Below are 26,744 nucleotides of genomic sequence, written 5' to 3'. Positions count from 1 at the left end.
TGTTACTTTGACCTCTTTTATGGGCTCAAGAGTTTGATTTTTTTGTATAATTTAACCAACTTTGTTTTTGGGTTAAATAAAAAAAACAAAAACTTGTTTTTAGACTTTAACCTGTGCCTGAGTTTCCTTCACTGCTCAGTCCATCACATAAATCTCCATCAGTCTCTGGTCTGTCACGGGTGTGTGTTTTTAGCCTCTGCATATGTTTTCACTATATGCTTATTTAGAGGGTTTGGGGCTTAGGATCCAGCTCTTGAGATGGGGGGGCAGAGATCATCCTCCGTCAGTCCTCCCCGAGCACATGGACACGCTTTTTCAGTTTGTGTCGCTCATTAAGTACTTCTCTCTCATTTAAAAATGCTTTCACATAATAACAACAATAACAATAGTAATAATAATAACAATTTCTCCATACAAAGAAATATTTTTATTCAGTTAGATTTATTCTTGTGTATATTGTAATGGCCTACTCTTGAAACAGTCTTGAACCCAGAACTGTCACCTGCAACTGCAACAACAAAGTGCTTCACAGTATTACTGGATAAAACTCTTTTGTAGACATTTCATAGTTACACTGACATTAAAGCCATTTGATAAAAAGCACCCCTGAATCCAAAGCGGCTTTGAGAGTGCACCAGTTTCCAGTCTTAATGGCAATAAACATTGCAAGCACACAAGGGGGAACATGTCAATCATGGGGAAATGATTATTTTGAATCCATTATTCCACTGTGGACGTAACAACATGCTTTCATTATGTTCCTTTTGACATTAGAAATTTGTCTTGCTTAATCACACAAACTCCTAAAAGAGTCGACAGGAGTCAGTGCTGATTAAATGTGTTGCACAATAACACAATAAAAATAACAGCCATGTTTGGCAGATAAATTTGCAGATTTAAGATTATATAATGAATAAAAACTAAAATACACCAGTCTAGCCATTAAGTGAAATGGGAATTTTTAGTATCTTGCCCATGGATATTTGGCATGCAGACCAAATATGCAGCAAGGGATCGAACCACCAACCTTCTAATTAATAGATGACCTCTATCTGCTGTTCACAAGGAGTGAGTGAATCAATGATGCATAGCAATCAAAACCAATTGAAATTAGATGTTTTAATAATCACCTTCAAATGAGCCTTTGCCTCAATACAGTCAGACTTACCTACTGTACGTAACACTTCATCAACCCAATGATGCAACAGTATCACGTTCTTTACATGGGAGCTCTGTCTTCAAGGAGGCAATTAACTTAACAAAACAAAAATGTGTATATACTGCTCTCTTATCATGAGTTCCCTGTGGAAAAGGAGCTATTACCAGTCACCTCAACCCCAAGCCTAACATCTCCAGGCAGATTGCCACTCCTGACGTGTCTGAGATGCTTCTGACATTTCACTATAAACTGCAGAGACGGGTACAGTTAAACCAATAAAGCCAGAAATAACTGTAAATTTGCAATGTGCTCTCATGCTTTACATACATTCAGATTAAAAGTCACGTAAGGCATTTTTACCTCAACTTTGTGAAGGACAGTATATATCGATTACATATTACTGGTGCTTATTAATGTTTGACAGCTATTTTTGAGGAGCCCCACCATTTTATTTAAAAAAGAAAAAAAGGGAATTGCTTCTTGTTGATTGCAAAACGAAAGAAAAAATGCTATTATCTGCAGTAGAGCCATCCACCTACTCTTATATAGAAGTAGACAACCAGACAGCTTTCTTTTCTTTTGTCTGTGGTAATTGCAGACTGAAATAAAGATGAAGCCATGCAGCTCTACTTATTTAACCTTTCAGTTTACCCCACAATCTCCACACTCAAGAATCTCAACATTTCTTGCATCAGCAGGAACTATGAAGCCCTGCTTTCTTAGGAATAGCTAAATAGTGACTTTGTGCCCGACCTGGCCATATGTAATCTTAAAAACCTAACAATACTACAGCTCAAAGAATATTCCAACTGCACGAAGACTCGCAGTTTACATAAATTACTCCACACCTTGCAGACTAAAAAATGAGACACAGGATTTTGAAAAGAACATAATTTCTGAACAGCTGAGTGCCACTGTGAGTTTTATGTCCCTTGCTTCTAATTTATTTTAAAGTGGTCTGAAGCAATAGTTCCCCAGTCCTTGAAGCTGACCAATTTTAAAGGAATGTTTTTGTTTTTGCTTGTTTGTCAAGCCACTTAACACTTATCTATGAATCATTCAGGCATAAAAAAGCCAATTAACTCAAGGGACAAATTAGTTTTGTGTCTACACATAACAAAAAAATAATAAAAATTAAAAATGAAAGTCCCCAAAAATACATTGCATTTTTTTCTCTTTATATATTAATATAAAGAAATGAAGGATGGCTAAAAACCTTTGCACAATACTGTAGATTACATATAATGCAAGTTTTCTGTACAGGATAATGTGTAAAAATGCCTAACGCACCACTGCCATCAGCTTTAATGTTTTTTTTTCTGAAGTACCAAAGTCACATGTGGAAATTTAAAAAAGGGGCTACTGTATGTCTGAATCACTTTTGTTCAGTTAGTGCTCTCCTTGTGGCCTCTAAGTGCAGCCTAGAAAGCTTTTGCCACAATCATCCTTTGTTAAAATGTCAACTTCTCAGCACTGCTGCAAGTAAAAAGACAACAAAAATCTGCGAGAAGTCCAGTAAGTTATTGTTATTTGCTTTAAGATCTCTTTGAACTGTATGAAATTCACGAATGAGAAAGACCATTATTGCAAAGAAATTTATTACAGTGATACATTAACACACCGCCACGTCAGAGACCTTACAAAACAAACCAAATTCATCTGAATTTGTAGATTTTCATCCACATATAAAAATTACAGTACCAATCCAATCTAAACTTCAACCTTAATCTGGTTCATCTTTGTACCCAGGGTTGTGTAAATTAAGCTATGACCTGTTTTAGACTAAGATTCTGAGTTTTTGATGTGAAATAGTGATACAACCATGCCCACTTTATCATATTAAACATTTTAAACATTTCTTAGTTTAGCTCAAATGATCAAACACAAAATGTTGACAGTTTTTTATGACTACGGTACTGAAATACTTCAAACACAAGATTTTGTTTTTAATAAAACAGTTCACATCATATGTTTGAAAAGCTACATATTATCTATCATCCAGATACGAAGTGGTGAAACCAGTCAAAGGTGACACTGCCAGAAAAGAGAGAATGCAATGCATTGGAAGAAAACTGGAAAAAAAAAAGAGCCTCAAGAAGTATGTGCTGTAAAACGACTCTCCCATGGAGGTGCAGCCTTGATGCTCTTCTCTCACTGCTCAACTCTTTTCCTTCTAAATAAAAACAACCACAGTCCTAATGAGTAGGAGGGAGAGCAAAGGTGCCCGGGAAAGATGCGGCGCTCCCAAGGACAACATAAGGAGAAATATAGGCACTACTCCTTATGTGCTAATCTTGTCCTGTACTGTGCAGTTGCATCACTAAAACCTGGATTTAAAAGCTTTAGAAATGAAGATGAGATCGTGTGAAAAACCCATCAATGGTTTCAACAGAGTAAAATATTGCCACTGCCTTATCACAAGGATCAATGCCATTCATATTTATAATAATAATTTCAAAAAGTCAGGTATTTTAAAGATCTAGGCACATCTATGAAGAAAAAGAAGCAATAACCTGATGTTGCGGGAAATTCCTAGAAAATAGGAGTGAGTAAATTTCTTCTGGTCCTTGGCTGATTTTAAAGGTTATGTCAAAAGAAATCAAATATAAGAGAAATTAAACCAGGGAGTCCACATGACAAGGAAAGCAGCTGTGGACATACAGACACACAAATAACTCTGAAGCTCCAAGAGGATAGCAATAACAACAACAAACCCTAAATTTTCAGTTTTTTATTTAAGTATTGGCGCTCACTATAGTAACTCTACCTCTGTCTGTTTTTTCTCTCTCGCTCATCTATCAGCATCCTGAGATGTCTTTGCTTTTGTTGCGTCGTTGGAAACGTGTCTCAGCAGGGTCGAAACCTTGTTCTTGGGCTCCAAACAGAGCCCAGCTGGGAGTCTTGGCTACGTAGTCCAAGGCAGAGAAAGTCTGCTGTCCTCCACTCTCATCATAAGCTTGGACTAGTTCCTGAAAGCGTTCGTAGTCGATCCATGTCCACCACTCGCCATCCACTTTGAACTAAAACCACAGAAACAAAAAGACAGAGAAACAAGGTTGTAGATGAGCAAGACGCAGTAATCCAAGTAGAGTTTAGGGATCTGTATGTGGAAACTCTGAGCTTTTGCAAATCTTTTGCTAAGGCTGTTTGCAATTCAATACTAATTTAAGGAGACGGCCCTAAATTAGTATCCAATGTCAGCCGTTTCCATATCAGAAAATAATATCACCTATCAAATTTCATGCATCTGTGATTTCATGAAAGTAAAACAAGAGATGCACATATTTCATTTATACAGGATATTTCACTGGAACTGAAGCAAAGCAGAAAGCAAAGGCTCACACAACACTTTTGCTGTAAATTCAACAATAAAGAATTCACAGGTGTGAAAGATAAACAGTAATTAAAGAGCTTCTTCCTCCACATTCACCACTGGCCAGAAGTTGAGCCTTTCTTTAAATGGTGTGGGATTCATCAACTCCTCCACTTCCCTTCCAATCCCATCACTTGTTTTATCAATCACTGCTTCTTTCTTCATCACCCAATTTGCCATCTATCTCACTAAAGAGAAAAAAAGAGCAGAGATAAATGGGCATGGGAGCGTGGAGCTAAAAAGAATGTGTGTGTGTGTGTGTTTATTGAGTGGGGCACACAGACTACCAGGGAAAGAGAGAACAGCTTGTGTGTTTGACAGTGAGGGAAGAGCCTCCATCATCATTCGCTAAGCCTGCCTGTTTTCCTTGACGAGCACAGTGGGTGAAGAGCGTGACCTCTACTTTCCCAGCATGCACCAGTGCTCTCTAGTTGATACAATACGATGTTTTCCTTGTTATCAGCAAAGGTGGGAAAGACTGAAAAGAAACGGGGGGCAGGCAAAGAAGCAAGCGTGCGTTATATAAACCAAACTTCTCTGAAGTTTGATGCTATTTATAACAAACTGTACAGCAAAGCTTGAATTTCAAAGTGCTCCCTGAAGACTTGGAAGTTTTCTATAAGCTGTAACTGGATGCAAAATGTCACCATGTTGTCACTGGGGACAAACATTGTGCTTTTAGCATTTAAAATTTGTTTCAGGTTCACTTCTGCTTTAGCCTGACCCCCATGAGCGCACTTGGGCTCACCACTTTAAAATTGTCACGCACCAAACTGCTCCTACCACTTTATTCATAAACAAGTGGAAACGAGAGTAACATCACATCACTGACTTTCTTCCAAAAAGAAAAAAGATAGCACCTTAAAATGATGAATTTCTTTTTTACTCATGAATGCTGATTTGCCCCTTTAAAGACTAATGATGCCTCACTGAGGGAGAATGGCTTTTGAACGTTAACCTGTCGATGACCCAGTGCTTTCCTAGGCCATTAGAGAAAATCTCTTTGCCACTTCTAATGAAGCCCAAGAAGAGTCAAAATAATGGAAGCATCACCTGTTGGGAGTTGATGTTTGTTGTAATGAGGAAGGACTATATTTGTTTAGCTGGCATGTCGGTAAACAATTACTGTCTCTGTGAGAGCAAAGCTGTGCCGTCTTAGAGGAGAACAAGGCAGCCAGCGGTTTTAACTAACTAAATGAGCTACTTTCATGTCAGAACATGTCACTGCGCTGTAGATTACCTTCACACACAAATTCTCAGCAACTGGATGGATGGAAGACCGCTTCAGCTTTTCTCTGTCTATAGATTATAATCAACTGGAGGTACAGTAAACTCGAAATAAGCACTCTTCCAAGTTATGCTGGATTTACATAGCTCTTTGGCTTTGCAGAAGGAGGTATTCAACCAGGAGAGGCACTTGTGTGCAGTCCTGTGCATAGCCTGATAGAAGCTAAATGTCAAAAGCTAATATGTTAAAAAGTTATCTTGAACAGAAAGGAAAAAGCTTTAACCCCCCCACAATGATAAAAAATTTATACATGAAATGCAGCGATAATAATCGGAGTGAACAATTTTAACACAAACTACAAAGAAGTGCTCTGTCTACTAAGATTTAAGATTCGACTTTGTTGTGGGGCTAAAAGAGCAACAACAGCAGAAACAAACATAGCTCTTCACAGCACCTACAGGTTACCAATGCACTACCACGCTGAGTGCTTTACACAGCCCGTGTGAAAAACCTTTCATAAAAGCAATCAAATGATAGCTTCAGGGCAGACAGTTAAAACACCTCACTCTGTGAGATGGATCACAGAAATGTCAAAAGACTGCAGCACTGTCATTAAACTGGTTGAAAACTTGCAAAACCACCAAAGATAGAATGAAATATTTAGGAGTGATACTCTGCAATGTACCTGGCATAATTTGTATTACTAATAACACTAATGATAATAACAATAATAATAATAATAATGATAATGATAATAACAGTGTGTGCATAACGTGAACCAAAAGTGTCATAATAGTGTCATAATAAAACAATGAAATTAGACAAAATTTCTATATACGGTTTGCCTATAGAGCTAGCAGAGACATGATTAACATTAATATTTTGTAAAAGTAAGTGGTCTTCCTGTTTTTAAGCTAAGAAAGTAAATTGCCTGTAAAACACTGTTTTACTTACTGACCCAAGATCTTTGAAAAATGCATCTCTGTGCAGGCACATGTAACACATACAGTAGCCCAGAAGGGACAAAGATGTTTTTGTTCCTACATTTATAATAAACGTTCACACATTTGATGTAAGGTTTGACTTCATTTAGGCTTTGAAACAAAAACTAAACAAGTCTACTGAAAGCACCCACGTGCAAGTCAGCTCGCCTTTCATAAAAACAAGGTTGGGTCTCAACTGTTTTTTCATTGCACCGTGCTCTTAGAGAAATGAAACCGAGAAGGATGAAAGAAGACTGAAAATAACAGAGAAAAGTCGGGGGAAGGAGAGAAGAGATAAAAGAGAGAAAAGGGTGGCAGGGAAAGTAAAACGAGGGATGAGAGAGGCAGAGATTCAAAGAGAAAGAAATGCCCAGCGATGGGAGGATCCCAGCAGTTGAAAAGTAACTAATGATGATGATGTGTCAGTGCAAGGAGGATCTATTGCTAGTTGCTATAGAGAAATAGACACACTCATATACACACACCCACAAAATGAGACTGATGTGCTTCCCTGTGATGCATATTAAATTCTGCTGTTATGTAAGTTGACATAAAACCTGAAGGAATTCATATTCTGATTTCTCTTCCTGCCGCACAAAGATATTCAAAACCCCGAAGACCCGTAAGCAAAACAGTCTCATTCACAAGAGGAACCTAAAAATGCCTTCGATTCCCAAAGTTGCTGGATTATTGATGAATGCCCAAAGACAGCAGTGTGCCAGCACAAACACATTGGTAAATATTTACACAGAAATAACTGGGAGGTATTCAATCTGAAGGTTCAAGTTTTCATTCAATTTTGATTTTCCTTTTTTCCCTCATTTCCTTTTTTACTCTGGTCTATGTAGTTGTTCCAGTCACACTTTGGCATTGGAGCACCAATAGCGATTTCTTTTCCTCTGCCTAAAACTGTAAATTTTGATGAACTCATCTATAAAGTACCAACTGAAATGATGTAAATTTCACTGACCAATAATTTGTGTCACAGTCTTTGTCAGGGACCTTTATTTCCTGACGATAACTAAATAAAAACTAATACACATAAATAAAAATGAGATGAAAATATTCTGGAGCGACAAGATCCAATCAGAACTAATTAACTTGTGTAGAAAGGTTAGATGCACACATTTCACCTACCACCAATCTTTTTTTTTTTTTGAAAATGGTACCACTAGCTCACATGCTCGCCATTTTTTCATAAAAATGCAGCAAAATGTCAACGGTTGGGTGGAAGAGAAGATTAGACACACACATTTCACATTTGATGCCAGTAAAAGCATGACAAACTTTCAAATTTTACATTTTAGTGAACTAAATCAACTTTATATTTAGTCTACTACAGTCTTATGATATTTTATCGACTAAAATGAAAAAAATCTCGATGCCTAAATTACGACTAAAACTAAATGTTTTATTCAAAAGACTATAGTTAAAACTAAATCAAAATTTGCAGTCAAAATTAACACTGCTCTGAGCATGTGTTAACAGCTGACTGTTAAATAGCATAACAAAAAACCTACGTTATGTTTTCATGAGAAATTACAATGCTTAAAGCAGCAAAAGGAAAAATTCAGGGTACTTTTGGAGAGCGCTGTAGAGATATATCTAAGGCAGGTACTGGCTTTAAACTGGTGCTTTGGTATATTTAGAGATGGTGGTGATCATCATCTCCTATGAAGCTGAATTATTATTAGTTTTAGATTTCATAGGGTGAATAAATAAAAGGCTTTACCTGGCTCTTTTTGGTTAAGGGATTTGAGGGATTACTCCTCTTACTGCGGTGACCTTTCAATTAATGGTCCTTGACAGCTGAGTATTTTAACTTGTCGCTCAAATTTGAACCTTGAATGATATTTATGCACAATCAGTGTAAAAGTAAGTGCTTCCATATTTGAGTTTTTTTGCCTTTCTTGCTAATCCCACCTAAGTTATAATTCAGTTTCTTATTAACGTTGCTCATTAGTTTCATTGAAAATAACAATCTATAATAATCCAATTTCTCCCTGGCAGTTTTATAAATTACAGTATGGTCTTAAATACAGACACAAAAACATATTCACATTCTTTCAGTATGTGTGAGTTCAGGTGAATACAGACAAACACACAGGTGGACTGTGTGTTACAGGAAACAACATACTCGTGCAAGTGTGTGTCCGAAGAAAAGTAGAAGAAAAAGATAAAAAGACACAGACAGCGAATCGTTATTGTGCACTTGTACCGTCTATGGGCTTACATTCCAGTTTATCTCCATGAAGTCAAAACGCTTGTCTAATTATCAATAAATCTCACACGGAATTTGAGAACAGAACGACAATCTTAACATATTCATATTATTAACATTCAGTGTCATGAGTACGCATTTTAAGATCCATCCAAAATATTCTAATCAGCAAAAAACACCCAAAACAATTTCTGCCTGATATGGCGTCATATTATTATTCCTGTTAAAAATAACATGGAAACAGATTCTGAAGAGCAAACATAAAACATGTACATCGTCTCCTGCAAGTGAATACACTGCAAAAACTCAAAATCTTACCAAGTATATTTGTCTTATTTCTAGTCAAAATAATCTCATCACACTTAAAATAAGACAAAATCAGCTAAAGAGTAACATCTCAGTAAGATATTACTGAGATCCACTGGCAGATTTTTTCCTCTTATTTCAAGCAAAAATATCTTGAATTAAGTGAAAAAATCCGCCAATGGAACAAGTGAAATTTTTCTAGTTTCAAGATCCACAGTCTAAAAAGAAGTTAATATATCTTACTGAGATGTTACTCTTTAGCTGATTTTGTCTTATTTTTAAGTGTGATGAGATTTTTTCGCTAGAAATAAGACAAATATACTTGCTAAGATTTTGAGTTTTTGCAGTGTATACAAGTATGGCAGTGTAATTAATGTTTTGCTTTCTACAACATTAGAAACTTAATGATAATACTATGAACTACAAGGTCCACTAGATTTTCCCAGACCTAATAATTTGTTGCTAATGTTAAATAAACATTGCACCTCATTGCTATCTCTGACAAGTTAATGATTTGTTACAATATGTGGCATGGCTTCAGTAAGCCTATGTAATGTTACAATACTTACTCCCATCCAGAGTTTGATTAATTTTTTCCCAAGATCTAGTGCTGTTGGTGGGAGAGCTGGACCACAGCACATCCCTGAGATTCTCACTGGGATTAAAGTCTCGACTGTGTGCTGGTTAATCTGTGTGAAAATGATGTCTCCTACTCCCTGGATCACTGTTTCACAGTTTGAGCCTTATGACTCCTGGCATTGTGATGCTCCCAGGGGTTAGTACTGTAGGCACTAGGCATGACGGCTCCATCACTTCATCCAGCTCTTTCCTTACCCTGATCATCACTCTGGAACAGAATAAATCTGGACCTATCAGACCAGATGACCATTTTCCATTGCTCTAAAGTCCAGACTTTATGCTATTTAACAACTGAAGCTTTTTTCTGACTAGCGTAATTGATAAGTGGTTTTCTTAAGGCTAAAGTGTTTAGTCCAATCCCTTGAAATCCCCTCACAACGTGCTGTAGAACTGAGTTCTGAGTTCTACTGTTGATTTTTTACAATCTGATCTCCAAATGTTTAAGTGATGTCCAATCATGATCATTCAGGATGTTTTTCGACCACATTTCTACCACGAAGACGATCGTTCACCATTAAATTTCAAGGCTGAGTAATGTGTTTGACAGTTCTTAACTCAGTTTTAGTACTTTCAGCACATAAATAAACAATTTTAGCATTTAGAGATGGAATAACATGTTTTCCACAACCACCATCATGGTATTTTAAGAAATGAGAAGCTATTCACTGCATCAGTTAAGGTTAAATGACCCGTTATCAGCCAAAACACATTAATCACTGCAGTAATTATTCAGTGGAAGGCTCTTATCTATTTGCTTAGTGCAGTGCACATATTAAAAGTGTGTTTATATATATCAGTAGTGCTACTGATATTCAAGTCTGGAAAAGAATGGTCACCAGTAGCCAGGCTAACCTTTCCATCCATTCCATCCTTTGTGCAATGCTGCCAGCACTGCTGAAACTAAAGCTTATTTAGAATCATATCTCAAATCTTCCAAGACCCAAGAGATATGATGTTTACAGTATATGCAGTTTATATATCTATAGCTTCAAGCAATTACATTTAAATGAAAACAAGAAATCGGCAGTAGGAGTCTACAAACACACCACAGAGAGAAACACTTGGACCATTGCCCCCAATCTGAAAAAAATAAAATATCTAAAATGAAAAAAGGAGGATAAGGAGGACTGGCAGTTCCATAAATTGTGACTATACATCAAACAGAGTTCCTACTATGTGTGTATGTGTTTTTGTGATAGGCAGGTGTGGGTGCCTTGCTTGCTGGCTGCCTTGAATTTCTCCTGTCAGAGAGAGCCAAGATGGCAATTAATCATCATTCATTAACTGCTGATGGACAGTCGCCTTGGCAGAACCCAACACTGACTGGGGGTTTGCCTCTGTCGAAGTAAAATCCTGCTGATGTTTGGACATTTTCAAAAGACAGCAGACTAAACTACATAAATTATGAAACAAGATAAAAATCAAAATGCCAATTTGAAAACTAGGAACCTGCACTGGGCTGCCTGGAAAACGACCTTAGAAGAGAAAACAGATAAAAGGTGTGTGTCTGGAAAACTACAGAGAATTATGCATCACCTAATGATAACATTCATTTTTATATTTTTTAAAGTAGTGCAAGTTCATAGTTTTTACAAGGAATCAGAATTTTTCATCAGATGCAAAGATGGTACTAACTTCATGAAAATCAATTTCTTGTTTAATAATGTTTAAAAACGTACCTTTTCTAGATTATCTGTCAAAAAATTCATATAATCTTGAGCAAAGCACGAGAATTAGACTATTATCTTCCTCACATTAACTGACAGACCTTACTATAAGTTTCAAACTTACTTGGATCCCTGTGAGATCCAAGTAATTATCAATGATGAGAAGAAACTCCAAATAAATAATTACTGTGTATCAAATATTCTTTAATTGTCAAAAACTTCAGATGTGCTACATTATGTAGTTTTGTACAAACCTTTGGAGGCTTAGTAGGAGTTATTACCTTGGTGTGTGCAATGAGCAGACAGTTTGAGTGCTCATGTTCGCAGGCAATCTCATATTCAGGCAACATGTCAGCTAGCTGCTGAACGAAGGTGACCACTTCCTGGTGCCAGGGAACATTTGCCATGGTCAGGCTGCTCGCAGAGCTTTCCCCACAGTATGTCACCCCCTGGAGACATGAGCAGACAATCAGAAACAGACTACAGAAAAGAAAGATTTACAGATTTTAACAAACATATTTTTACCCCACAAAATACAGAAGAGAAACGATGCAAGTAAAGGACAAATAATTTCCTACACAAACTTCAGCAAAACAGCTTTTTGTCTCCATACAAAGGCCTTAGTTTGAGTGACAGAGTAATTTTTTTAGTGCCGCAGTGTCTGTCAGCAACACTGCACGAACTACAAGGCCAACATTCATAAAAGCTTTTTGAGATGTTGAGCAAAGGAAGAACTAGTTCGATTGTTAGATCATATCTGAATCGGTGTCTTTACAATTGCAAAACAGCCATTGTAGAGCATTAAAACACATCCATGTGTAGAGGAGTTGCTTGGTACTCCATTTGTTTTCTTTCTCTTTTTTTAAACACATAAATAGATTTTCCAAGAAACATATTTTAGCAGAAGTGGTTTGTTGATTGAACATCAGCTATTAAAAGCATAAATGCTTCTGTGTTCATGCCTTCATCAAAAGATCAATACTGAAAAATGAAACTGAGTGAAATATCTAAGACTGGAAAATGGAGAGTCTTTTCTGTTGAGCTTGTACTTTGGATACTATGGACAGGAATGACTTTCAAATATTTGCCAGACCAATAACATGTGTGAGATACTGTAAGATTAGATCAAATACTTTCTTCTGAAAACAAAGCATTATTGCTTGAAATTCTTCAGAGTACAGCAATCTAAAGTAGACTATCCTGAGGAGAAACTGAAAGACTAGACAGAAGTCCACAAAAACATAAAAAAAGAAACTGGTTAATTTTTAAAACAATATAGATCCAAATGAACCACAAAGATGTTCAATGTAAAGCATAAAAATATTCAGATTGTAATTGATTGATCAAGTCAATTATAATCTAATTAAGCTGCAATGAGTTCCTTTTGTTGGCTCCATGATGGCAATGACTAACAACTAACCATTGACCTTTTGACCCCAATGTTTCTCACTCTAACTAATGCTCATTTTGTGAAACTGATAAGACTTGATATACAGCAACAACTTTTCTGATCAATAGTGGCTCTTACCCCACTCTGCATTCATTAGTTGTTATTAATCACTGGCTCTGTTCCAGTTTGTCATCCTCCCCTCCTCTCCAACCAGTCAAGGCAGATGCCCACCCCTCCCTGAGCCTGGTTCTACTAGAGGTTTCTTTCTGTTAAAAGGGAGCTTTCTCTTCCGCTGTTGCCAAATTGGTTGCTCATAAGGTTCATCTGATTGTTGGTGTTTTCTCTGTATTATTGTAGGGTCTTTACCTTACAATGTAAAGGCTCTTGAACTTGAACTGTTGTGATTTAGCGCTAGATAAAGAGAAACTTTTGCAGAGGAGAAAGCAATAAGGTGAATACACCTTTCACAAACTTTTGCCATTATCTGAAACAATCTGCTGCAGACTAAAACCCCATGTCAGACTGTCATTTGCTCTTACTGGAAGAGGCTTTACATTATACTCAAAAAAGATTGTAGAGGTCACAGACAACTGTTTTGTAGGAGCTTGAAGTTTTTGTATTTCTTAGTGAATAATCACTGAGCCAGTCTCTTAATAGTTCACTACACCTCTCAAAGCAGTGCAGAGGAAAAAGAAGTCAGTGTATGCATCAGGATTTAAGGAATGTTTTCAGTAGTACCTATTCAAATATGAGAATAGATTTGAGATTTTCAGAAAAAAAACAGTCCTGTACAACAGGAAAAAAGGATGTATTTACACATGATTATTGATTTGGCAAAAACTGGAAAGAGTCGGGGACCTTCACAAACAGAGATGCGAAATGTTACCCAAAACCATTTAAGAAAACAATTTTACAGAGCAGGTAAAAGCAAGAATCCACAGCACACGACATAACTGTTTTTTGAAGAAATCTTTACACAGACCCAGCCAGCCACTACTTCTTTTAATTAAAGCTTTACACATGAACCACTGCATCATGTTCCTGTAACGACTAACTGCATAAACTTTAAATAAAAGGTGTGATTCACAATGATCGTAATGTTTCTCACAAAGTTTAGTGAAAGGCAGTGAAACCAATAAAGTTAATGCCTAAAGATAAAAATTTCATGGACCACAAACCTTTGAATGGTTTTGCTAAAATATACTGCTGTAGGTCATCTTCAGAGCATAAAGCACACCTGAGCAGTATTTAAGAAAGAGTTGGTTGTCAAATGAAACAAACAGTTTCATTTCTCTGTTGGAGAATTTACTCCACTCCTCAGAGACAGGCTACCCAAACAGCAGTTTTACAACTGATCTCTTTCTCGCACCGGTCCACCCATTTCAAGACTGCCATTCACATTTATTCTAGTCAATCTACTGAGGAGCTGTAGGGGATCTGTGAATCCCGTTGTGAGCTGCAGCCATTTCTACACTAATCCAACCTCATATGTCTTCTAAGACTGATTGCAAATTCACTGCACCAAAAAAAAAAAAGAGTTAACACAGAGTGTAAAATTTCTTTGGGTTGGGTTTGGAAAGACAGAAATTGGGTGGCTGAGGGCAAACACAGTGGGAGCGCTGTACAGAATTGATGGGAGACCTTGGAGTTATCAGCCTTGCCCGGAGGCCTGCTGAATAAAGATCAACCATTCAGGACTCTGTATAAATCATCAGGAAGGGGCCTGGGCAGGAGGAGTGTGCAGCAGGAAGAGATGGGGAAAGATCTTTGAGATATATGGTAGAAGATATTGTACTATGTGGGAGAGATAGAGCAAAATAATAAGAGCCCCTCACCTGTTCAAATAATCTATGTCTCTTACCTTTAATGGAAATCATAAATGTTGGTCATTGAGGCCTCACTCACACTGTGCAACATATCCCTGTGCGCTTTCCACCACATTTATCTCAGTACGCTTACATTCTGGCCTGGATCTTCTCTTTCTGTGTCTCTTTTGCTCTCAATAATCCGTTTCCTTTCAGACCAACTGAGAGACTGTGGCAGGTAAATGGTATTGATACTACTAAGATGATAAATTAGGCACTGGGCAATTGGACAGAGGATGGTAAACTGTACAGGCAGAATGTGTTGTGCCACATAAGATGACAAACTAGTTATTAGTGGGTCAGTAATAAAGGTCTCGTTGCTGGTGATGGTGGACATGCACATATGCATGCAATTCATCATTCTTAAAGAGCCACAATTCATCTTAATTAATGGATGCTATACACACATACAGACACAATGAACACTGAGGCTGTTCTGAAGGCTCATTTTTAACAACTGTTGAAACAAAATTGTTGTAATATACCACTGGGAAGGTAATTAAGTTCATTTTATTCAGGTGTCCAGATGTTTCTGATCATAACTATGGTAACAATGTCATAAATTTTCCCACTTCTATTTTACATCTACTTTATGTTCCTAGTCTGCTACCTGTAATCTCTAAAAAAAAAACCTCTTAAACCTAGCATTTTGTCTTTAGCCTATCCACAGACCTTGGGACTTTAAGACATTTAGACTGAAGCATGTTTGTTAAGCCATTTATCACTCACCTATGAATTTATTCAAGAGTAAAGAATGGCACTAACTCAAGGGTTAACTAGTATTGTGTCTACAGATAACAGACAACTTGGGAAAGAACCAATTTAAAATACAAAAAATACCAAAGATAATTTAGTTTGATAGTAAAATTGTATTTTTTGCTCAAACAAGGGGATTTCCAAAAACCTATTAGGCAAAAACTTGGCATGTTGTGCAGTGTGTCCTTAAAGATAAAATGAGGAAACTGGACAAGTAGAGGACAAAAGAAAAAGAGAGTTCGGTCTTGAAGAATAAAGGTGGTCATACCAAATACTATTATTTTAATAGTATTTGGTATAGTACATGCAGACATAATATTTCCATGTCTGCATGTGTTTCAGTAAATCAGTGCAACTCTTTCCCAATTTTCCTACCAAAATATAAAGAAATGAGGGGTGGCTTAAGACTGTTGGAAAGTACTGCAAATCTAAAGAAAAAAAGTACAAGTTAAGATTATTATAACTACTAAAGCCATTCACAGGCCCAAGCAACCCCATCGGTCAGCAGTGAAAGCCAATTTGAGAGCTAGCGATATGATGACAAAGGAATTCGCTCTATCATACTGTCATTAATCCCATCCTGGGATGTACTAATTACTGGGCCCATGATGCTGAAGTTGATAGCTTGCCCAGAGCTGCCATTAGCCAGAAAGGTTTATCTGTTCAGTAAGGGACAATATACTCTTCATTGTGAAAACAGGGGAAGAGGAGGACAGAGAGATAAGAGGGTGACAGAGAAAGATAATTAAGGAAGAAAAGACACAAAAGCCTTTATAACATGAAGGAGAGTTCACCCTGAGAGTGACCTGTGCAAGAGAGACAGCTTTAATTATTAACTGTCAAGATGAGGCAGAGATTTCACTGTGATTTTCAGTGATCTGAAGGTCAGACTTTGAGAGACCAAAATTGTATAAAGACAGATAGATATATAATTACATATGTATAACTGAACATTGGACAAATGCTAGGGCAAATGTGGGCATTGAATAAAGCAATAAAGTACCGCTGTCCCCGCTACCACATAAATGTGGCTGTATTTGTGAGAAAGTAAGCCAAAATTAGTGTTGTAGAAATTATGAATTTCCAATATATTACTAAAAATATTGCTTAAATATGATTAATAATGGAGAATTGTGTAAAATATCCTTAATAATTTGTCAGAGACAAAGTCATCTGTGTTTTCAAATTAGTTTTGTCTTTATGTACCTTTGTACTTTACAGTAATCACTGTGCAGATACACTGATGACAAGGAAACAGCAAGTTGTATCATTTACAGCACAGGTGTGTATGTGATGGTCGCAAGTCCGTCAAGACAAAGCGGTTTGCTTGTCATGCATCACATTTTAATTAAAGCCCTAATGCATTTACCACATACAGTATATCAGTGGTATCACTCCAACTGCTAGTCACTTCAAATGCTAGCTTCCAAGTTGAGATAAGCGCAACCGAGTGTAACTCATCACTACAGTACTGACTTTTATGGACATTTCAAGGTCTTTGGATGCGACATCGCTGTTAGTCTCCTGTACCAGAGGGTGTGGTCTTTTATTGGCCGACGTTTTCATACACTCCAGAGCACAGGCAAAACTGTTAATGTGGGTTTGTAGTTTGCCTTCATTAAAGAAAGGGATATAAGAAAAGACAAGCCAAAAATATTTGAAGGTCTTTAAAAGGTCTGTGTCCCATATTTGGTGGTTTCCTCTCCGCTACAATGCTCCCCGCTGTCTTGTTAGTGTTCCACCTCTTCAGTATAATAAAATGGCACGTATTGTTGGGTCAATACAGAGTCCTGTGAGAGAACGTCAATAATAAATTGTCTCAGTAGAGAACTTGGATTGAAAAAGGAGCACATCATAAACTCGGATCATGTAGCAAAGACTTGCTTGAAGCACAGCACCGATTACTTGAGAGCAATAAAACACAGCAAGCAAAGCAAACTTGGTACGATGTACATGAAAGAACTGGGGGAGATACAGATGGGGATCCATTAATTACCACACAGGCGGTTGAATTTTTGCACACATGACAAATTACGTCCTTTTTCTTCTACAGCACCTACAAAGAAAGCTATAAAGGTATGTCACTACACAACTTTACATAGTAGAGATAAAGATCAGGTAAGAGGATGAATTGGTAACAAACAACTACAACTCACTATAAAGTATAAATTGGAATACTTCTATGGCTTAACGTGCGAGTATCTAGACAGGTAACTCTAGTACATATGCCCAACCCTGCTAATCCCCAGCAGCTCTGTAAAAGACTATATTTAAAAAAGTCTAAGTGCCAAAGATGCATGTCATACTTGAGACATCAAGTATTCTTTACAAGACTAAAGTCTCCCAATGTTATGGTAATTAATTTTTCCAAGCTCCTTTGGAAACGCTTGACAAGCCTGACATTAATGCTCTTAACCAATCCTTGTCATGCAGCCAGTTTCTAAAAGAGTCAGATAATAAGCTCAGAGCAAGACATGTTTAGAAATGATTTTTAACCTGTTGACCATTTCCATATGGCAACTTACTGCAATAGAATGTAGCTAAAGACACAAAAAGCAAGCTCTAAAAGGTTCGGTTTAGGTGAAAGACAGCTTATCCTGCCAAGTTCTGTGCCAGAACCTGAGAGAAGAAGTTTTGTCTTCCCAACCTGTCATCTAAATACAGAAAAAAGTTGATTTACCATGAAAGGACACATGTCGTATTTGGAAATGATAAAAGAAACAGTAGAACTACAGTGACTGATTTTGCTATGTACTTACTTACAAAAATTTGAAACAATATGTGCTTTAAAGTTCCATAAAAGATCACGGCTAAAGACATTTAAAATGAAAATGTAGAGTGCTCTTGTGCCTTTTATATACTAACATGTTTGAACTAATGACATGACATCCAGACAGTGCTACAATGTCTGGTGTGAACAGCAAAATGAAAAGACTGCTCAGGTCAACAACAGTCTTACTTGTGGCCCTGCATAGATTGCTTATAACAAATTCTGTTGTGTGTGTAACTTTTTTTTTTTTCTTCGCACATTCAGCAGCATGATGCAACATCAGAAGAGCAGAACATGAATGGGGAGAGGAGATGATTGCTGCTGAGTTCTGCAAAGCGTCATCTCACTTTCTCTCTGTGGAGTTTGCAGAAGTCAAGAATGTGAACCGAGATAGCAAAACAGGCACATTTCTACGGTCTTTTTAAGTGTCACCAGTCTGCTCAAATATGCTATGGTGGGCTACAGAACACCTCAGTAAGCAGGAGCAGAATACAGCAAACTATAGTCTAGAGCAGGGACATATAGTTAACAGGGCAAATCTTTCTGATAGAAGAACTATTTAATGCAAAGATTGTAAATGTTATTTATCTAAGCTATATCTATCATGTACCACATTGAAATGTATTGTTAGATGGTGTGTAACTTTTGTGACTAACAATCACAAAAACTGTTCTGAACCCAAGTGAGTTTGCAAAGTGTGAGCAACAGTGAGCATGGAGTTAATGCAGGTGGGCAGAAGAAGAGATTTAAAATAAATAAATTTCCGCTTTGTAACTTAGATTAAAATTGCCACTAAATCTATATAATGCAAAGGGAATCGCTACCTTATCGTGGTGGAGGGGTTTGTGTGTCCCAGGGATCCCAGGGGCAATGTTGTCTGGGGGCTTTTGCCCCCTGGTAGGGTCTCCCATGGCAAATTGGTCCTGGGTGAGGGACCAGACAAAGAGCGATTCAGAAGACCCTTATGAAGAGAATATCGAGGGAACAGTTTACCCTGCCCGGGATAGGGTTACCGGGGCCCCGCCCTGGAGCCAGGCCCGGGGAGGGTGCCCGAGGGCGAGCGTCTGGTGGCTGGGCCTTAGTCCATGGGGCCTGGCCGGGCACAGCCCGAAGAGGAGACATGGGCCCATCCTCCCGCAGGCCCACCACCCGCAGGAGGCGCCATAGGGGTCGGGTGCATTGTGTGCTGGGCGGCGGCCAGGAGCGGAGGCCCTGGCGGACTGATCCCCGGCTGCCAAGACTGGCAATAGGGACATGGAATGTCACCTCTCTGGTGGGGAAGGAGCCTGAGTTAGTGCGTGAGGTTGAGAGGTACCGGCTAGATATAGTCGGGCTCACCTCTACGCATGGCTTGGGCTCTGGAACCAGTCTCCTGGAGAGGGGCTGGACTCTGTCTCAGTCTGGAGTTGCCCCTGGTGAGAGGCGGCGGGCTGGGGTGGGTATTCTAATATCCCCTCGGCTTGTTGCCGGTACGTTGGGGTTTTTCCCGGTGGATGAGAGGGTTTGTTCCCTGCGCCTTAGGGTCGGGGAACGGGTCCTGACTGTCATCTGCACTTATGCGCCGAGTGGCAGTTCAGAGTACCCAGCCTTCTTAGAGTCCCTGGGGGGGTACTGGAAGGTGCCCCATCTGGAGACTCTGTTGTCCTGCTGGGAGACTTCAATGCTCACGTGGGTAACGACAGCGAGACCTGGAGGGGCGTGATCGGGAGGAACGGCCTCCCTGATCTGAATCCGAGCGGTGTTTTGTTATTGGACTTCTGTGCAAATCACAGTTTGGCCATAACGAACACCTTGTTCGAACATAAGAGTGTCCATAAGTGCACGTGGCACCAGGACGCTCTAGGCCGCAGGTCGATGATCGATTTTGTAATCGTATCACCAGACCTGCGACCATATGTTCTGGACACTCGGGTAAAGAGAGGGGCTGAGCTGTCAACTGATCACCACCTGGTGGTGAGTTGGATCAGGTGGCGGGGGAGGACGCTGGACAGACCCAGTGCACCTAAACGCGTAGTGAGGGTGTGCTGGGAACGTCTAGCAGAGGCCCCAGTCCGCGAGATCTTCAACGCACACCTCCGGCAGAGCTTCAACAGCATTCTGAGGGAGACTGGGGACATTGAGTCCGAATGGACCATGTTCAGCGTCTCCATCGCCGAAGCTGCTGCATTGAGCTGCGGCCGCAAGGTGGTTGGTGCCTGCCGTGGTGGTAATCCCCGAACCAAATGGTGGACACCAGAGGTGAAGGGAGCCACCAGGCTGAAGAAGGAGTCCTATCGGGCTTGGTTAGCCTGTGGGACTCCGGAGGCAGCCGACAGGTATCGACAGGCCAAGCAGAATGCGGCTCGGGCAGTGGCTGAAGCAAAAACTCGGGTGTGGGAGGAGTTCGGAGAGGCCATGGAAAAAGACTTTCGGACTGCCTCGAAGAGATTCTGGCAAACCGTCAGGCGTCTCAGGAGGGGAAAGCGGTGCTCTACCTGCACTGTGTATAGTGCTGGCGGAGCGCTGCTTACGTCGACTGAGAAAATTGTCAGGCGATGGAAGGAATACTTCGAGGACCTCCATAATCCCACTGACACGTCTTCCGAGGAGGAAGCAGAGTCTGGGGATGAGGGGAATGACCCGCCAATTTCCGGGGGCGAGGTCACTGAGGCAGTTAAACAACTCCTTGGTGGCAGAGTCCCTGGTGTTGATGAGGTCCGCCCCGAGTTCCTGAAGGCTCTGGACGTTGTAGTACTGTCCTGGTTGACACGCCTCTACAATGTTACGTGGAGATCAGGGGCAGTACCCCTGGACTGGCAGACCGGGGTGGTGGTCCCCATCTTTAAGAAGGGAGACCGGAGGGTGTGTTCCAACTACAGGGGGATCACACTCCTCAGCCTCCCTGGGAAAGTCTATGCCAGGGTGCTGGAAAGGAGAGTTCGTCCGCTAGTCGAACCTCGGATACAGGAGGAACAATGCGGTTTTCGTCCGGGTCGCGGAACACTGGACCAGCTCTTTATCCTCTCAAGGATACTTGAGGGTGCATGGGAGTTTGCCCAACCAGTCTACATGTGTTTTGTGGACTTGGAGAAGGCATTCGACCGTGTCCCTCGGGGTGTCCTGTGGGAGGTGTTGCGGGAGTATGGGGTGTCTGGCCCATTGCTACGGGCCATTCGATCCCTATACAACCGTTGCAAGAGTTTGGTTCGCATTGCCGGCAATAAGTCGGACTCGTTCCCGGTGGGTGATGGGCTCCGCCAGGGCTGCCCTTTGTCACCGGTTCTGTTCATAATTTTTATGGACAGGATTTCTAGGCGCAGCCAAGTGGCGGAGGGCTTTCGCTTCGGTGGCCTAAGAATCTCATCTCTGCTTTTTGCGGATGATGTGGTTCTGTTGGCTTCATCAGGTGAAGGCCTCCAGCTCGCACTGGAACGGTTCGCAGCCGAGTGTGAAGCAGTGGGAATGAGGATCAGCACCTCCAAATCTGAGGCCATGGTTCTCAGCCGGAAAAGGGTGGAGTGCCCACTCCGGGTCGGGGATGAGTTCCTGCCCCAAGTGGAGGAGTTCAAGTATCTCGGGGTCTTGTTCGCGAGTGATGGGAGAAGGGAGCCGGAGATCGACAGACGGATTGGTGCTGCGGCTGCAGTGATGCGGACGCTGCACCGGTCCGTCGTGGTGAAGAGGGAGCTGAGTGTAAAAGCGAAGCTCTCAATTTACCGGTCGATCTACGTCCCTACCCTCACCTATGGCCACGAGCTGTGGGTAGTGACCGAAAGAACGAGATCGCGGATACAAGCGGCAGAAATGAGCTTCCTCCGAAGGGTGGCTGGCCTCTCCCTTAGAGATAGGGTGAGAAGTTCGGCCATCCGGGAGGGGCTCAGAGTAGAGCCGCTGCTCCTCCACATCGAAAGGAGCCAGTTGAGGTGGTTCGGGCATCTGACAAGGATGCCTCCTGGGCGCCTCCTGGGTGAGGTGTTCCGGGCATGTCCCACCGGGAGGAGGCCCCGGGGCAGACCCAGGACACGCTGGAGAGATATCTCTCGGCTGGCCTGGGAACGCCTTGGTGTTCCCCCGGATAAGCTGGAGGAGGTGGCTGGGGAGAGGGAGGTCTGGGCTTCTCTGCTTAGGCTGCTGCCCCCGCGACCCGGCCTCGGATAAAGCGGATGAAGATGGATGGATGGATGGATGGAATGAACTAACAAACAAAACCTAGGGATTTCATTTTCTGAAAACACACAGAAGACAAACCCTCATCTTTAACCTCCTTTAACGATGCTCTTGATTAAGACTTTTAACCCTCAAATGCTCTTGGCTGGCTGATAGATAACACTGTGCTTGTACAACCCAGCTCCCAGATGTGATTCGGTGTAATTGTGGGCAGCCTAGTACTAAAAAAACCCCATTCACTTCAGTAAACCTAGCCTGCGTGAATGAAGGTTAAAGAAAGTAATAGCTACAATAACTGTGAGCAGTGAGATCCCAGTGGACACTGTGTCGTGGTTGGACTCCTAAACTGTACTCTGGATTATGAATGAGAAGATGTGTGGAAGCATTGCCATGTGGGGCTCTGTGCAGACAGACGGTGAATATTAATTTTGACTTTGGAAACCTCGCACCTCTTCTTCTGCCTTCATATCAGGACACTGAAGATAAGGGACAAGTAATGGTGCACATGTAAGATGTGTCATGATGATGTGTCATTTATGTGTAAATGGATAAGGAAAGAAGTAGAGCAGATCACTTCAGACCAATCAGATTACACCTCCACACTCAAGTTAGAGTAGAATGCAACACAAGTAATACTCAACTTTGGTTTACTTTTTTTAAAATCTCCGTTTGACATAGTGTTTCTGCTGGCTTACTATTATAAGGAATATAAACTACAAGATGCAGCAAATGCCAGACAGAAACATTTTTTTTAATTAAAAGAAAAGAACTGTTTATAGTGTTATATTTCTCTTTTCTCTCTACATTAGTTTTATATAGAAAGCATTAATTTAGTTAATTAATTAATCAACTAAAATTGCACAAGTCACCTGTGTTTTGTCACTAAACCTGCCTCATTTGTCTATGTCTATATGTATGTACTTTTATAATTGACAGACCCTAAAAGAAATAATGAAATCACAGTACAGTATCTAGAAGATGTGAATAAAGAAGTGAATATTTACATTCATGGTGTCTTTGCATGACAGAATAATCATAAGGCATATAGTGCTTTAATAAGATTTGTGTTTTTTGGGGAATATGGAAGAAAAAGAATTGGGAATAAAATAAACCTGCACTACAAGCGTGTGTTGACAGATCTTAAGACACAATCTGTGGGACTAGAACACAATGATTACAATTTAATGATGCAACACTAACAATTAAGAACTTTCCAGTGGGACATCCCCTAACTAAAATGTCTGGACACTCCAGTCCGGAGGTTAGCAACCTCCGACCACAGGTTATAATTTGGATTAACCGTAATCCTGCACTTTCTTTCTCCCATTGTTTGGTAGGAGGAGCTAAAATAGCTTGTTTGATGTTGAAGGTTGCTGACGCCTACCCCAGTCAAACCATAAAATTGATATTATTATAGATAGATTCAGTGGAACAGTTACAATAGGAGCATAGGGCTGTCAAAAACTCTGATTATCATTAAAAAAAAATCTAAATTCATAGTGTCAGTGTTGTCAGAAGTACTATAGTTGTAGATTAACAATTGAGACAATGACTTTTTTTCAACATACTTCCACAAAAGCATTCCTGTCAGGCAGGGGGCTTGTTTAATGTTAAGCATTCTCCAAACCTTTTCACCACTACAGGTGAAAAGAGCAATCTACAAACTCTTTGGAGTAAGTTAAGCCAAATACTGACAGAAAAGCCCCTTCCGACTACCTGTTAGTGTCTTTCTGACACGAACGGGAAAAAGACATCCAAGATGGGGCTCTATCACCAACACTACTTGATGTGGTGCACTTCATAATGAGCTCAGACTCTTGCACATTTTTCAGTATGACAGCTGTAGCTCAGATTGCCACCAGGTGTTCCCTCCCACACTATTAATACCACATCCGCCAAATGACCGAGGATAAGGTCAGTGAATGTGGTACACAGCCCACCAGTTCAGTGAATTTATCCTATATATGTAGTAACAGGAACTGCGCAAACGTTTTACACACTTCAGGTAATCAGGCAATCATGCTACACCACAATGACAGAATATACATGCTGAGATAATAACGTAATGTTGTTAAATCCTACCTTGACCTCAATGAAGTCTGGCTGGCCCAATGCTATGAGCTCTGAGTAAGCCTGCATCTCCTCCACATTCCAGGATTTGACCAGCGTCAGTCTGTACACCGTCCTCTGTTTCTGTGGATGAGTAAACAGATGTTTGGGAGTGATGTAAGGAGTCATAAAGTGTGGGAATAGCTATGATATCCAATAAAGAGATGCCATATGTATTAACCTTTTAGATTACATTTCATCAGTAAGAACTTATAAACTTAAGTGCTTAGTGCTACTCAAAAGATTCTGAAGCGACAATATATCTGCAAGACACTTACATATAGATTATCGAACACTGAAGGAAAAACTTCATTTTTAATTCTGCTTCTAAGCCACAGCTGCCTTTGTGACTTGTGTATTATATAGAATATTCGTTCAAATTAGAAAGGACAAGCATGCATTATTTTCCTCTGGCACACATTGGTATACAAAGCTGATGAGTCATTTCAAACTTTTGAACTTAACCACTTTGTTTTTTTTTTTCAAATCACTTCCAGCGACAGTATGTCATCACCAACATCTGTTCACTGGAGGCAACACAGCTGCTCACAGATGTCAGCTGCCGTATTTCCTCCTAAATCAGTTAGCAAATAGTTGCTAACCCTCTGTTACAAAAGAGCTGCATGTTATATTATTTACTGTGTAACACTTTTTCAAATTCAATACTTTGCACTACAGATACAACACAGAAAAATCTCCACAAAACATTGGGACTCCAGCAGCACTGTAAGTCAGTGAATAGTGGAGGGAATTGTGGACTGCATGGAATGAATAAAAAGCTGCCAGCACCTTCAATTGTTCGGCTTCAGTAAGCATAAGCTATGTGCGCAGAGGAGATAGAAGTATAAAAAGAAAACAACCGTGAGGCACACTACACAAATGAAATGTTGTTTTGGGTAAACATCTTAAAATTTTAGGACTTTTTTCCCTTTCAAGGATGAAGGAAGACAATGACACAGTTCTAGCTGCCACAAAAGACCACACAGCTCTAGAATTGAGAACTCTAGGCTTTGTACATTCAATAAGCAAGAATGTGGAGAGTGTAGCCCTAAACTGAGCTGTGTGTTATGAAAATATTAACATGAACAAAGTTAAATTATTTAAAAATATTAGAATGAAAAGTGCAGACATTTGTGTTTGGCTGACAACTGATTGCTGTAACAATGCTTCTTGGCAATATACCCCTGAAAAGCTTGTTTATTTCCCCTTAAATGGTGGCAAATTTGCAAGGAAAATGCATTTGCAGGTTGAGTAGCATTTGTTTATATTGTCATTTGTGTCATGTTTCTGGGTCTTTGATACAGGTTTATGAGTTTGCTTAGTCTTTTGTTCATTTCTTGCAGGTTAATGAGATGCTAATGTTCAGTTTGGAGAGCCTCCGAGTTATGTAATGTTTCTAGTTCTTAGTTTGTTTTTTAAATTTTGTTCCCTTTTGTGTCCAGTTTGTCTTAGTCTCTCCTTGCTGTGTCCTCCAATGTGTCCCTAGTGTGTAGCCCATCATGTCGATCTATTAATGTCACATTCTGTGTCATTCTCTCTCTCTGTCCCTCGCTCTCACTCTGTTTAGTCAGTCGCGTCTCAGTGCTGTTCCCTTATCTCGTTGGTTAGATTATTGTCCAGTCGTGTTCCCCAGATGTTTCCTCTCTGCCCCGATTCCCCTCATGTGTATATATCCTCTGTGTCTCTTTGTTTTCCTTGTTGCGCTCTCCCTCTTGCTGCGTGTCCCACTTGTTCAGAGCCTCCAGTGTTTGTTTCCATGAGTAACTGCCAGTTAGTTAGTAGGATTTAGTTATTAGTATTCTCCAGAAATAAAGCAGTTAAGTTCAGTCAAGTCTGAGAGTCCTGCATTTGGGTCCCAACCTGCCTGCCACACACAGGTTTATGACAGTTTGTCAAGAGATTCATATAAGGCATCAGTGATCAGTCAACTCTTACGTTGATGTAATGAAGCAGGAAATATAGGCAAGGGTAAGGATCTGGCCGCACTGTTATGGCCCTTGACAGGGTTGTTATGACTGCTCAGAGCAATTTCAAAACAGCGGGTCACAAGTTTACCGACATGTATGGAGGACCCAAAAGCATCTGCTGTAAAGATGTTGGGGCCTGAAACCACAGGACACCTTCAGAGGTCT

At 40.1% G+C, this 26,744-nt stretch overlaps 1 protein-coding gene across 2 annotated transcripts in view; it reads right to left on the bottom strand.

Moving 5' to 3' along the window:
* Positions 1 to 2,740: 2,740 nt before the first annotated feature.
* Positions 2,741 to 26,744, bottom strand: part of tyw1 (tRNA-yW synthesizing protein 1 homolog (S. cerevisiae)) — a 54,423-nt gene continuing 30,419 nt past the window's right edge. Inside the window, exons 14-16 of one of the 2 annotated variants that reach the window (XM_005465021.4) lie at positions 24,586 to 24,696; positions 11,858 to 12,025; positions 2,741 to 4,179 (exon numbers count right to left, since the gene is read on the bottom strand). In XM_005465021.4, coding sequence (XP_005465078.1) covers positions 3,958 to 4,179; positions 11,858 to 12,025; positions 24,586 to 24,696 — 501 coding nt within the window. In that variant the 3' untranslated portion in view covers positions 2,741 to 3,957. Of the gene's footprint in view, positions 4,180 to 11,857; positions 12,026 to 24,585; positions 24,697 to 26,744 lie in introns of those variants that run through there. The other variant, XR_003213794.1, reaches the window with a different exon arrangement.

The sequence above is a fragment of the Oreochromis niloticus genome, linkage group LG14 (assembly GCF_001858045.2).
Source record: "Oreochromis niloticus isolate F11D_XX linkage group LG14, O_niloticus_UMD_NMBU, whole genome shotgun sequence".
Lineage (NCBI taxonomy): Eukaryota > Metazoa > Chordata > Actinopteri > Cichliformes > Cichlidae > Oreochromis > Oreochromis niloticus.
The sequence above is the reverse complement of the archived record's forward strand: the minus strand, read 5'-3'. Positions and strand labels throughout refer to the sequence as shown.